The sequence below is a fragment of the Otolemur garnettii genome, unplaced genomic scaffold (assembly GCF_000181295.1).
Source record: "Otolemur garnettii isolate 467f Iridium unplaced genomic scaffold, OtoGar3 scaffold00191, whole genome shotgun sequence".
Lineage (NCBI taxonomy): Eukaryota > Metazoa > Chordata > Mammalia > Primates > Galagidae > Otolemur > Otolemur garnettii.
In genome coordinates this window covers 2,681,541-2,696,562 of record NW_003852586.1, presented here as the reverse complement: position 1 = coordinate 2,696,562, position 15,022 = coordinate 2,681,541, and the positions used below count along the sequence as shown (strand labels likewise).

At 41.0% G+C, this 15,022-nt stretch overlaps 1 protein-coding gene across 1 annotated transcript in view; it reads right to left on the bottom strand.

Annotated features, from left to right (window-relative positions):
- Window positions 1-694: 694 nt before the first annotated feature.
- TMPRSS11A (transmembrane protease, serine 11A) overlaps window positions 695-15,022 on the bottom strand; it is a 63,215-nt gene continuing 48,887 nt past the window's right edge. The window contains exons 10-12 of the mRNA XM_012812141.1: window positions 8,985-9,244; window positions 4,935-5,077; window positions 695-856 (exon numbers count right to left, since the gene is read on the bottom strand). Coding sequence (XP_012667595.1) covers window positions 695-856; window positions 4,935-5,077; window positions 8,985-9,244 — 565 coding nt within the window. The remainder of the gene's footprint in view (window positions 857-4,934; window positions 5,078-8,984; window positions 9,245-15,022) is intronic.

The window sequence follows — 15,022 nt, the reverse complement described above, 5'->3', positions numbered from 1 at the left end:
TTTGAGGTTGCTGTGAGCTATGATGCAATGGCACTCTACCAAGGGTAGCAAAGTGAGACTCTGCTCAAGAAAAAAAAAATTATGAACTCCAGAAGAACAATAAGTAGTCAGTTAAGGGCTTCCTGAGATTTCAGAATGACTTAAACAGGGACATCCTGACAAAGGTACTCTGACTTATGGATTCTCTTCAAAAATTTGTGTTGCATCTCATTTATATTTCAACTGCATGATCTTAATCTATTTTTATTTGTTATTATTTTGTTTTAGAGTGTAGTCTTGCTCTGTCACCCCAGCTGGCATTCAGTGGCCTGATCACAGCTCACTACAGGGGATCATGGCTGTGCCACAATGTCCCACTAGTTTTAAAAAGTTTGCATAGAGATGGGTTCTATGTTGCCCAGGCTAGTCTTGAACTCCTGGCCTCAAGTAATAACTTTCATGATTTAAAGAGCTGGTATCTCTGCTGCATTTTTCAAGCCAGGCTAAACTGGTCCATTACTTTACAAATAAAATTCCCTTATACATTGGTTATGGATTACTTGTTGACTAAAATGATTCTAAAGTAAATTGTGTCATGTGTTTTGTGGCCCAAGCTGGGTCATTCCATCTCACTTAATGGCTCCACATCCACTGAACATTTGTACTCTCAGGCCTGTGACCTGAACACAGCCTTCTGTCCAGCACTCATGGAGACTTAGAGGCCTGTTTTGGAAGCGATCCACTCCCGGTAATATGTCACTTGTGTGTACACTCCAGGCTTGTTCTTTTGACCACAGTTGTCACCCCAGCTCACAATGCCGATGAGATACCACGTGTCTTTAAGGTCCTTTGCAACTAACGGTCCCCCAGAATCACCCTGAAAACAAAAAAGAAAGAAAAGCTAGCTAAGCTAAGCATCGAAGTTTTTATTTAGGATATTTTGATGAAGCATGTATTTCATTACTAGATAATACATGTACAGATTACCACTAGAGAATAATTAATTGAAACATGGATTTTGAAATTATAAAGAACTTTAAGGTTTAATGTTCACATTTTAAGATTAAATTTTATTTTTGTTAGAGTAAACAAACTTTGAGTTAAAGAAAAAAGAAAAGAATATGAAGGGTCTTAAAAGCAGTATTATGCCCCTCACTACTCCAGAGGCAGCGACTCCACACTCGCTCAGTGACTTCTCAGGGCTTCTGGCTCCTTGTCACTGAATCGTGTGCTCAAACTGCTCTTTCTGGACTCAGGTAGCCTGTACTGACTTCCAGTCACACAGATGGAGAGTTAGCTGCTGTGTAAACTCTTTGAAACTTTCTCTCACCTTCTCTACATGATAAATCTCCCTTTTTGGTTAAATTAAGAGCCAATCTTTATATTAATATCAGTTTGGAAATTTTTTTTTTGAGACAAAGTCTCAAGCTGGGTAGAGTGCCATGACGTCACTGCTCATAGCAACCTCAAACTCTTGGGCTTACATGATTCTCTTGCCTCAGTCTCCCAAGTAGCTGGGAGACTATAGGCACCCGCCACAACACCCAGCTATTTTTTGGTTATAGTTGTTGTTTGGCGTCCTGGGCTGGATTTGAACCTGCCAGCTCTGGCATATGTGCCTGGTGCCTTAGCTGCTTGAGCTACAGGTGCTGAGCCTGCAAATGTTTTTTTATTGAGGAGTCAAGTAACATATTCTGGTTTTGCTTAGGATATTTTGATAAAGCATGTATTTCTTTGGCAGACTCTGATTTCTTAGAATTATACACTTTAACATTTGGCTTAAACTTTAACATTTCTTTTTTAAATTTCAGAATATGTCAGAACTATAGATGTTTTGGTTATGTGAATTCCTTACCTACAGTTTGAGTCAAAGTTATAAGACTGCTCGTCACCCAGACAGTGTGCACTGTGCCCAGTGGATGTGAATTTATCTCGCATTTGGCTAATTTTCCACGTACCTGTGGTAAATGCTGAATGCACCAAAAGATCTAGCAGTAATTTCTACTGAGTTTTGAGTATCTCAGATGACTTGCCAGCTCTTTCATTCCCTCTGACGATGTCCAACTCCACACACATGCACACATACAAAAACACAAACACATATGCACACATATACACACAAACACATATACACACATACATATTGACACATATACACATATGCACACATATACACATATATGCACATATATACACATACACCTGCATATATACACACGCACATACATATATGCATGCATATACACACAAATACATATACACACATATACACACATTCGCACATATGCACACATACACACATATTCACACATATACACATACAAATTCATATATACAACCATGTGCACACACATGTACACACACAAATATACATACACATATATACAGACAAATACACATACACATAAACACAAATACACAGACACACATACATATGTATACATACACAAATATACACACACACACCCATACAGACACACACACAAACACAAATACACACATATCCACATACACACACAATACACACTTATACACATCTCTCTCTCTCTCTTCCCTCCCTTCCTGTCCTTTCTTTTGCTCTGTCTTGGTCTGGTTACATTAAGCTCGTGCAGAGCTGTGGTCCTGGGACTATTTGTCACCATTTTGTGTTGGGTTCAGAATGTTTTGGGTCTTGTGTCTTCCACTTTTTTGATTTACTCCCTCATTTTGCTGAGCTACCCTCTCAGATGGTTTCCTAGGAAGGAAGACAGAGGAAGAACATTTTTTGAGTAATTGCTTTCCTAAAATTCTTAATTCTACCCTCATGTTTGATTGCTAGTCTGCATGGGCAGAAACCTAAGTTGAAATCATTTTCTCTCTGAAACTTGAAAGCATGTCCCACTGTCTTCTGTCTTCTAGAGTCACTCTCAGGAAAGTCTGTGTGGGGCGGGGGCTCCTTCGGAGGCTTAGGAGGTCTCCTGCTTTACCTTCTGCATCTCTTCCTTGGTCCCTGGTTGGTCCCCACCCCCTTTGCTGGCTGCCAGCTCAGCTCTCACTGCCCAACTGGTCATATCCACTTCTTACAGGTACTCACAGACCACGACCTTTTCCTCCCAAGCTTTCTTTTCAATTGCCTTTCTTTTATTGGTATGACTTTTTGATTAATGCATATCTGGTCCACCAGACAGCATGTTCCTTGAAAGCAGGTTCTATAAAGGTTTTTGAACCTTTCTCAGTTCATTCTCATGTCTATTCTCAGTATCTGCATGGGGTATGGCCCACAATAGGGAATTTACATGTTTTTGAGAGAGTAAATGAAGAGATTTAGAATGAAAGAAAAAAACGGCTAGGGACAATTCTGTACTAATTTTCCTATCACATAGTCTCTGGCTTTAAATTATGGGGCCCCCCAGAAAAGTATTGCCAACACCCACCTGCTGCTTTCTGAAGTGATTTCAGATGCCACCTGCGGGCAGCACTGCCTGTGTGGCAGTCACTCAGCTGAGCCAGAGATAGCAGCGGGATCATAAATACAGACCAGGATGCTGAAGCCTTGTCTTGGCAGTAGGCCCTTCATCATATGGGTAGTCTGGCCTGGCTAGATCTCTGGTTGGAAAAATCAGGGGCTCTCGCTCTTTCTTCCTTCCTCCCAAAGCCTGCTTGGGACCAACTTTGTGGGTACAGCAGGAGATTCACTGAGTCCCAGAGCAGCATTTGATTGATGCTTGGACTTCTGGTTGTTTTGGGCAAAATGCCTTACAGTTCTAGTCATGGCATCCTGCCTTGAGTCGTCATGCTGCAGAGCCATTTCCTCAATAACGTGTTTTTCTGTTACTAGAGCTCTGTCCTCCAACTCACTAGAGCTCTGTCCTCCAACTCACTTGTACAACCAGGCAGAACACTTACCCTGCCCCATTCCAGTGATGCCTCTCTGTGACCACTAGCCATTCTGAGGCTATGATGCCCATGTTCATGGGGACACCATCCTGTCTTATGCCTAGACCTCTGTCACCACCTTCTACCTGTCCTCCCAGGGTGGTGCCCTCTTGCTGGAGGCCCTACATCCTGGCTGCCTCTCTCTGCATTCTTGGCTGCTGAGGCCAGAGGTGAGGTGACCCTGCTTGGGTCCAGCCCCCTCCTCTTCGTCTTCTCTGATAGAAGTTGCTGGTGCCCTGTGGTTTGTCAGACTTTGGGCAGGGCTTTCAGTCATATTCCATCACTTCAACATTCAGAATTCCCTCCCAGCATGGAGTTCTCAAGAATCTCATGTTCAAAAGAAAATGCTCCCAGGAAGAAACACACTAATGCCTTTTTTGGGAAATATGCCTGCCAGATGGGTATGCAAGGACAGAGGAGGGTGCATGGTATGGACGGACCCACGTCCTCACCATGGACTGGCTCTGTCATTGTGCACACTCCCTATGCTGAGACCCAACATTACTTGGGGTCCCTTAAAACATGAATTATAATTTTATAGCTTTATAATTTTGGCCTTGGCTCTTTTCTTTTCAATAGTTTTCTTTTCTTACCCTATAATTAGGTATGTGCTACTTAATTTTCAGGCCTCATTTAAATATTAACTTTCTGAGACTTGTTCCAAAATATTCTCTTCCAGGAGAAAATTTCTGCTGTCCTTTATGTCATTTGTAACATCACACTTCACTTCATTGTTCATGATCATTTTCTCTCTTGAATGGGAACCCTTGAGGAGAGAAACTCGGCTTTATTAATCTTTGAATTTCTGGTTATTAAGAGATTTTAATTTTTTTGGTTTGTTTTATGGCATCAGAGAAACTCTTATTTCATTTTTCTTAATAAAACATTAAAAATAAGTTTGTATTGTAAAATTTGCATTTTGAACTTTTTTAGGCTGACATAATATCTATATTTCAGATTAATGTAAAGATGTAAAATATTTCCTGTGCTGGATGAGAAATTTTTGAGTTATTGATATCAAAGCAATCCCCTCGACCTACCCTGCAGGCATCATAAATTCCTTCCAGATATCCAGCACAAAACATGCCGAGTTTTATGTCATTGCCGTAAACCTGCGGCTGCTTGCACACATCATTACTTATCATTTTCAGTTTGGCTTCTCGGAGATCATTTTGGGATTCTCCTTAAAGAAAAAATAATTTAGGAATTTACAATTGGCAGCACTTAGAGCATACTTGGTACTTTTACTTTAAAAACAATCAGTTGACATATTTTAGGAAGGCGTTTCATTTCTTTATAATGTTTTATCTGCAGATTCCAGGTTGCTCCCAGTAACTTTGTATGCCTAGTTAGTTTTCTCCCTGGGCTGGAAAAGGTGACTGTAATACTATATACATCATTTATTGTCTCTTTTATATTGTAATGAAAAGCTTTCACATGCATAATGGTGTCAAAGAGAATGATTTCACTTACGTGTTAGAAGTTGGTGGCTGCAGATGATGAGCTGGAGCCTGAGCTGTAATGCTGATTACGGAAGGCAGACTAGGCAGAAACTAAGATGTCACAAGCACTCAGGGGTTCTTTCTACTGAAGCAGACATGGGCTGGGGAACCATGATGCTGTGTTTGGAAGAATCTGGGAAGGTCCCAAGATTCCTGTGTGGTTCCTCTCCTCCCAAGTGGGGGTGGAACCTGCAACTATGCGTGTCTTGATGATCAGGTTATGTTATGTGGTAAAGTAAAGGAATTTTTTTTTAAGTGTGAGTTCATCAAAAGGAAGATAAAAAGGGACTCTAGCATTTCTTGAATTTAGAAACACTTTCCTGATGGTATTAAGGAAATACAGTGGTGAGAAACAGAATCCTGTCAGTAACCTGGAAGAGCCCTGAGCCACAGGGAGACTCAAGCCTATTGGTACCTCATTGTAGTTTTGTGAGATCTAAAAAGAGGATCCAGCTGAGCTGTGTCTGAACTTTCCACCCATGAAAACTGTGAGGCTATAAGAAATGAAATGAATCCTTTTTAAAGCTAAGTATGTGGTAATTTCTTATGCAGTAGTAGAAAACTAATGGGGGGGGACACAATTATAAGAGGGACTTTACCTAACAAATGCAAATGGTTCTTTTGTATCCTCAATGAACCCCCAACAATAATTAAAAAAAAACTAATACAGGGATACATTAAATAATTATTAACATGTCACCATGCCGAATAATAGATTTCCTGAACTTACTTCTTCTGTTTAGCAGTAAATACACATTTATAAACCATTATCTTCCCAACTCCTCCCACCCTCAACAATGCAGCCAATGGGGACCACAGTGGTGATACAATGTATTCAGAACAAATGATACCAGTGGATGTTAAGTGTTCTCACCACCAAAATGCTAACTATATATGGGACAATGCATTTGTTAATTAGTTGAATTTGAAATTCCACCGTGTATATATACTTTAAAACTTTATGTTGCACATGGCAGATACATAAAATTTTTTATGTCAACTTGAAATATAAGTAAATAAATTTGAAAAAAAGTACATGGTAAATACCAACACCAATTTCTTCAGAAGAACATTTCAAGATTTATTTCTGGAAAAGTATGTGTAAAGACATTTTTAAAGTGCTCAGAAAATATAAGTATGAAATAGAAATACTCAAGTTTTTTATTCTTTGAATATAATTGGCATGGGATGTTTTTGCCAACTACATTATCAGGTGTAGGTGCAGTGGCTCACATCTGTAATCCCAGCACTGTGGGAGGCTGAGGCAGGTGAATTGCATGAGCTCAGGAGCTCCTAACCTGCCTGAGCAAGAGTGAGATCCCTGCCTCTATTAAAAATACAAAAAATTAGTTGGGTGTTGTGGCAGGTGCCTGTAGTCCCAGTTATTTTAGAGCAGCAGTTCTCAACCTGTGGGTCATAACCCACAGGAACTATATTAAAGGGCCGTGGTATTAGGAAGGTTGAGAACCACTGCTTTAGAGGCTGAGGCAAGAGGATTGTCTGAACCTAGGAGTTTGAGGTTGCTGTGTGCTAAACTGATGCCTTGGCACTCTAGCCTTGGGCAACAGAGTGAGACTCTGTTTTGAAACAAACAAACAAAAAATTATGTCCAGTTGCTGAAAGAAGGAAGGTGAAACTGACTATATATTGTACGTGACAGGGTTCATTCACAAATTTCTTCAGCAAACTAGTTGGTAAAAATGTACTCCAAGTTATGAAAACCATAGCCCATAAATCCTGGACATTTTTGAAATGTCACTTATCTACTGTGGAAAGGCTTAATGACATTTCTCACAAAGTATTTATTTTATCAAAGAACCAGTTTTTTATTTGTTAATTTCCTCCATTTTCTTATTTTAAATTTCATTCATGTCTGCTCTTAATTTTATTTCCTATCTTCTGCTTGTTTTAGATATATTTTTCCTTTCTTTTTTAGTTTCTTGAGGTAGGAACTTATTGATTTGAGATAGTCTTTTCTAACGTATGCATTTGCTATAAATTTCCCTTTTTACATTATTTTAGCTACATCTTGCATATACTTATATACATTTTCACTTTTATTCAGTTCAGTGTATTTTTAAAATTGTCTTTTGATATTTAATCTTTATTTAAAGATGTATTATTTAATTTCTAAGAATGTAGAGATTTTTCTATTATCTCTCTGTTATTAATTTGATTCCATTATGTACAGAGAATATGCTTTGTATAATTTCAGCTCTTCTAAATTTGGTAAGATTTTTCTCATGGGCCAGGATATAACCTGTCTTGGTGAGTGATCTCCGGGCAGTGAGAGTCTATACTGCTGTTGGGTACAGGGTCTACAAATTTCAGATCCTGTTGCTACCCACAACTATGACGACAGGTATATTTCTGGGCTAACTGCAAACCATTGGCAGATAATGGTTCTTCCCACCAAGCCAGAGGAGACCTGTGACTCCCTCTCAAACCCAGTCTCAGGAGGGAGGGTGACAGATGTGGGGGCTTGCAGCTCTGTACACTGCGCTGATGAACTCTGAGTCATATTTCCTGTGACTGGGAATGTGAACTTAGAGACAGCAATGCACATCTCTGCTTGTATAAGATGAAACAAAATGATACAGAAGTCTGGAGAAAATCCAAAGACCCCAAAGCCTGTTCCTGGCTACATGAGTGAAAGATTATTACTAGTTCCCTAGTGGAGACTAAAGATTAAAAGCTTTCTGCTTATGGTTTCTAGTATTTAAGTAAATTGTGTAGAATTTTGTGAATAGATTTTGTCATTCTCAGAAAGCCCTTTATCATCTTCTCAAGTCCAGTGCTAAAAAAACCCCGCAGGTGTCTACATGTGCACTGGGCCATGCCAAGGAGTCTAGAGTCCCGCCCAGAACGCTGAACAATTGGTAACTATATTGTTCCTATTTCTCAGGAGATTAAGTTAGTGTATCAAGTGGAGTCATTTCAGGGAGGGCAAAGTGCTTTGGTGACTTCTCTACACAATTGTCACTCAAGGTCACACTTGAACTAGCCTCCTCAGCACTGACACAGACTTTGCTGCAGATGACAGGGTGTTGAAATCAGCTGGTCAGCACCAGAACCAAGACACAGTGGGGGCAATTAGAGGCTTTTTCTGAAATTAATGTGGATTCTGACAAAGAGAAAGAAATGCCCTTTATTCCACCAAGTGAGAGTGGTGTAAACCTTGGCTTGCTGGTGGCCACCTCTGCCACTATGTGGAGCTAGAGTCCCTCCAAAGGAAGGCTACAAAGGGACAATCAGGGCCAAGAAAGAAGAGTCCAAACCTGATGGCTTCCTGCAAACTCCTAGATTTGGCTGTGTCTGAAAGCCAGACTTATCACACCTCTTGACTTCCAAATTACAAGAGCTAAACTTACTGGTTTAGGGCGTTTTTTGTTTTCTGGGTTTTTTTTTTTTTTTTTGTATTTTGTTTTTGTTTCTGCTTTAGTTAATTTAAGTAAATTTCTGTCACTTGCAGAATAAGAGTCCTAACTAATTTAACCAAATTGTATGGAGATGGCTGGCAGGATAATGCTGATAAAGATCAAATTCCATGGCCCTAACTAGGGCTATTTACTCTTCTAAGATACCCACCACCATAGTAAAGTGCTCCGAATCCCGTGATGTAGACTGTTGAATTTGGTGGGAAGGATGCAGAGACTTCTGGCAAACAAATCCGGCGGACATCATCTGAAAAGGTGACCCGGGGAGAGAACTGCACCAGGGCAATGTCGTGTTCCCTCCCTGGGGAGTGATACTGCTCGTGCAAGATGATTCTTCTGATGTTTCTTTTCATTAAGGGAGGGTCAATTGTTGTTCCAAAACTAACAGTCCATTGACGTGGATTCCTGTTACTAGAAAAGGTTAGAAATTAACAGAATATATAAATTGCACAGAATAGAGGATCCTACACTAAGTTTTTGAACTCATCCTAGAAGAAGTGCTACCTCCCTCACTGCTGAATATCCCCACAGTCACCTTCCAAGTACTCACCTTGAGAAGCTGTGCACCAACGCCATTGCCTAGTCCACCCTTTAAGCAATATTAGAACTCTTTCTGGAATGACCATCAGAGCTGTCATATGAAGGTCCATCAATTAAGTTTACAAACTTGTTACCATGCAGTTCAGTTGGTAGGACTGTACAAACAGCTCGGTAAGGTTTCTCAACTCTGGTGTATCAGTGTCCCTCTGCTGTGTTTGTGTGGACGTGTGGTGGGGTCTTGCTGAGTGGCATTCATTATTTGCTGTCACATGTTTTTTTGTGCCATACAACACACAACTAAATCATAATATAACTTTAGTCATTCAAAGTGAACTATTTTCTGACAAAAATTTCTAAACAATCTTCATATGTTAAAGAACATTTCTGCTTCTAGACTATTATACTTACATTTGTTTATACCTGCTAAAATTAATCATTTATTTCTTGCTCATTACTGTAAGAAAATTAAAGTCCTTTTAAAATTACTGTTTTTCTTGCCCAACACACCATTTCTTTTTTAGCCTATGTCATTAACTAATTTGATAGGCATGACCTCCCTTTAATCTGCCAAGTCTGGGAGTATACAGCCTAGGACATAGTGGGGTTAGACACCTTCAGCCGGCTACAAACATCAGTAGTATTTCCACAGACTTTCTTAATCATCATGCATTGGTAGAGTTGGTTAGTTGCTAAGTTACCTGTTATCTTTACATTATTTACATTATTTATCTTTTCCAGAAGCCTTCTTATTTTGCTTCATTATATTTGACATTATTTATATTACCATTCTGGTGTTTAGTTCTTAAAAGCATATTTTAAGGAAGACACTGACAAAATCTGGGAATATTTGGAAGAAAGGAACTATCATGGTTGGGCATCTGAAAATTGGTGGTGTGAAATGAAGTAATGATATTTATTTTCCCTTATTGTTTGGAGATTTTCACTCATTTTATGTTCAGTCTAAAAACGAAAAACTAAAGAATAACTGTTATGTGAATGAAGAAATAAATTCCAGATGAAACAGCAAATATCAGTGGTGGATATTATTAGAATGCAGATTTGGAGTTCAATGTTATAAAGATATTTGCAAAAATAGAACTATCCACCACAATACAAACTATCTTTGGCAAAATAAGTTCCCCATTAATTTGAAGCATTTAGTCCAAAACTAACAGGCACATGCATAGGGAACTTGTAGCTTGCTGGTATATCAGACTACTGAACTTTCATGTTTTTTGAACATTAAGAATAGGTATAAAGGCTGAATCAGTGGCTCCCATCTGTAATCCCACCACTCTGGGAGGCCGAGGAGGGTAGATCCCTTGAGCTCAGGAGTTCAAGACCAGCCTGAGCAAGAACAAGACCCTGTCTCTACTAAAAATAAAAAAATTAACCAAGCGTTGTGGTGGGTGGCTATAGTCCTAGATACTCAGGAGGCTAATACAGGAGGATTGCTTGAGCCCAGGACTTTGAGGTTGTTGTGAGCTAGGCTGATGCCACAGCACTCGAGCCTGGGCAACAGCATAAGACTTTATCACATACATACAAAAAAGAATCTGTATAGATTTTTAATATACATCCGTATAAAACATTAAGAATCTCTTCGCAGATTTATACTCTTAATACTCTTAGGTGGGAGGCAGAGCAAGATGGTGGAGGGAATACATCCCTGGGTCAACTCTCCTCACGGTTTCAGGTGAGAGTGGGGGGACTGGATCTTTCCCCGCGTAGAGTGCTGGCACAGACAAGCAGCGCAAGGCGTGCAGCAAGGAGGTGAATTTCTGGATTGAAAGTGTAACCCGAACTACGGTGTCTGTCAGAAAAAACTCAGGGCAGCAGCTGAAATGGCGCCAGCTGCGACTGGTGGCAGCTGCAAACGGAGGCACCAGGTCTGTGACTAGAGCCCTGAGAGGCAGAAACCAATCCCTCCCCCACAAAGGACTTCTGTGCCCAATACATGGGGAGTTTGGGTGTTTCACCAAGAGAGTGGTGAAGCATGGACTCCCGAGCGGAATTTGGCAGCCAAAAAGGGGAGCCATTTGGACCTGGTTTGGGGTGTCAGGGATCCAGGCAATCGGACAGAAATTTGAAGGGAAGGGATCTGCTCAGGAACTGATCCATCCTGTAATTTTGGAAGTCTGTGTGCAGCTGCACTGATGCGGCAACTCACAGGGGAAATCGATTCTCTTCCTACAAACACCGAAAAGTCTTTTGTGCGCACTGCTGGGGGAACCAGAGGTAACCAGCCCCACCCCTCGCAGAAACGGACTGAAAGTGGTGTAAAAAGCACCCAGCCCTTTTCCCATGGACCATAACTATTTCCTGTTCGAGGGAAAACTAGGAGTTGAGTGGAAAATCTGGTGAACTGTGGACTCGTGTGCTGAGTTTGGAGGACAGATAGGAGTGGGCGGCCAGCCAGGAACCAGATGTAATGTAAAACTCCAAATATGGCATCTCCATAACTCCTCTTGTGAGCACAGAGAGCCCAATCTCACCTGTGGCCAGCCATCCGGCATCTGAAGCTGGTCCAGGACGCCCTACACTTTACAGGAACTGTTGTAGGGAGAATCTGTGCAACCTGCCAGCAAAGACACCCCCCCCTTTTTTTTCTTGGTTTTAGCCTAGGGTGACCAGATTTTAACATCGGTAAGGCAGGACAACATGGCCGGGGGGTGGGACAGGGGCTGGGCAGGGGGCAGGGCAGGGCCTGACAACAATACAAACTTTGATGAGCAGTTCTCGATAATCACTTCTCAGCAATTATTTGTTATTATTACAGTTTAACATTATAAAATTAACAAAAATAATATAAAACTCATAATCCGGCAAAATAGCCACATGGCAGCCGAAAACTATATATTCCCTTCTTGTTCTCCTACCCGTTCATGCATTCTTTCCAAAAATTGGGACTTTTTAAAAACGCCACAGGATGAGGGAAAAATTGTTGAAAAGCAGAACTGTCCCACCAAAAGCAGGATGTCTGGTCACCCTATTTTAGCCTGGGAACCACTTATAGCGCCACCTGCTGTCTAGAAAGTATATTGCAGAATAACTATTCCTATTAAACTAGAACCCCACTGCATTTATAAAGGGGTTTGTTTGTACATATTCAAAAGAACAGTACTTTTCTTAGTGATGCTGTCCTTTTCTTTTCTTTTTTCTTTTTTTTTATTTTCTTTCTTCTTCATTTGTTTTGCTTTTTGTTTTTTCTATTATTTTATGACCACCATTTTTGTGGTTATCTTTTATTACTACTATCTTTTTTGTTTGCTTGTTTGTTGGTTTGTCTTTTGTTTTGTTTTCTTTTTTGTCTGTTTGTACTTGTTTCTGATTGTCTGGGCATCAGTGTTCTTGTGTGTCTGGTAGCATTTTAGTCTGTTTATTTGTCCGCTTGGTTTCAATGTGTTTGGTACTTTGCTAAATCCTCAGATTGGCTATATTTCCTAACTCCAATTTTCACATTCAATAAGAATATGGAGGAACAGGGGACAAGAGCTGACTGGAGCTAGCTTTCAACATAAACTCCATTTCAGAGGGAGAGACAACCACTAGAAGAACCCAAACGAAACTGAAGGTGGGGAGCTGAGCTGAGAGAAGAGATAGATAAATGCAAGTCTTCCCCACTGAGGCAAACCACGACTTCAAGAAAACAAATTCCAGGTTTAGATTGAGCCCAGGCAGAATATTCTCCAGCTCCCATTGAGTGCCTGAGACAGATAGGCTTCAACTATCTCTGCTGGTTGGCGACAAAGAGTGGTCACTGAGTGGAGGAGGCATTGACTTTACTTGGACTCTGGCAGGCATAAAACCCCAACTCACTCACCTATTGGACAGGACTGGGTTACAGAGTCTGGGTTAACAGAGACTGGTAGTGGGGTTACCAGAGACTGAGGTTACCAGAGTCCGGTGGCAAAGGGCGAGTAAGGAGGGGAAAGAGACATCACCCTCCATACTCCAAATTGTCTATTGAATGGGCCTTTCTGACTCCTCAGAGCATCAGAGCGAGCCACACTTGAGCTACCAGTAGACTCCTATTATCTAGTTACTGGAGACCTTGTGATCTTTCCAACCAGAGAGTGGGTATTGATCAGATCAATAGGTTTGGATCTCTTGACTTGGGCAAATTAACTGGTGGTTGAGGGAGAATCTCTGATGCTCTCTGGATTTTCTCAGGCCTAAATTGTCTTCAGGTGGAACATTCTCCAGCTGTCACTGAGTGCCTGAGGCAGTCAGGCCTCAGCTCCCTTTGCTGGCAGGGGTCAAAGAACAGTAACTGAGTAGAGCTGGCATTAACTCTACTTTGATTCTGGCAGACACAAAGCCCTACCACATTCGCTTATTGGGCAACTGGGTCATAGCCCTGCGGGGTCTCCAGTGACTGGGTGTGATGAAGGTACAAGGTGGGGAAGGAGGCATCAACTTTCCTAGAATACTTTATTTGCTGGGTAGGTCCTTCTGACCCCACAGAACACTGAAGCGAGTCATACCTGAGCTGCCAGAAGACCCCTGCTGTACAGTTGCCAGAGACCTCTTGAACTCCCCCCACTTGAGACTAGTGTTGACTGGAACACTTGATTTAGATCTCTTAAACTGGGCCAATCACCTGAGAACTATCTAAAGCGATACCCTGGGGGTGTGGCTGAGGGAAGGTGTGGTTTTCTTTTCCCAACTGTCGCCTGCGAGGGGAGGGGTGACTTAATCGCTGATATTTCTCCACAGCCAAGATCTTAACCCAGAGTAATTGATTTTCCAAGGTAGAACATAGACCAGCCGAAAACAAGATAGAGACACACAGGCCCCCAGGCTCTCAGACCGTAGCATTATATGCATCCTTGGCAAAGCTCCAGGGGAAAAGGTACCAGTCCTAGCCTTTGCCCAAAGAGGCTAGGCCTAGACACCAGTCCCAGCCTTTGCCCAAAAAGGCTAGTAAAATACTACTCCCAGACCTGCCAACCCAACTTCCTCTTACCTGCTCACCTAGCCAAACAGTAAATCCAGAATGGGGTGGAGTCAGTGGAAAAACTCCGGTAGTACGAATAACCAGAGTAGATCAATCCCCCCCCAAGGAAGGATGTGGCAGATGCATCTGAAGATCCAACCCATAAACAGATGGCTGAGATGACAGAAATCAAGTTCAGAATGTGGACAGTAAATAAGATTAACAGAATGGAAGAAAGGAAAGAGCTAGAACTGCAAGAAATTATTCAAAAATGTCTCAAGAAATTATTCAAAAGATGTCTCAAGAAATTATTCAAAAGATGACTCAAGAATTCAACAATTTCAAAGATAAAATGATCAAATATTTTGAAACATTGAAGCAAGAGTTCGTAGCCCTCAAAGATTTGAAAAATACAGTAGAATCTCTTTGTAACAGAGTGGAACAGGCTGAAGAAAGGATCTCTGACATTGAAGACAAAGCTTTTGAACAAGCCCAAGAGTGCAAAGATGAAAAGAAATGGAAAGCAAAAACAGATCTTTCTCTCAGAGAGCTCTGGGATAATTCGAAGAAAACTAGTATTCACCTTATAGGAATCCCTGAAAGTGACGAAGCTGCCTCACAAAACACAGAAGCTCTTCTTCATGAAATTTTGAAAGAGAACTTTCCAGACATGCCAAGAGATTCTGAAATTCAGATAGCAGATAGTTTCA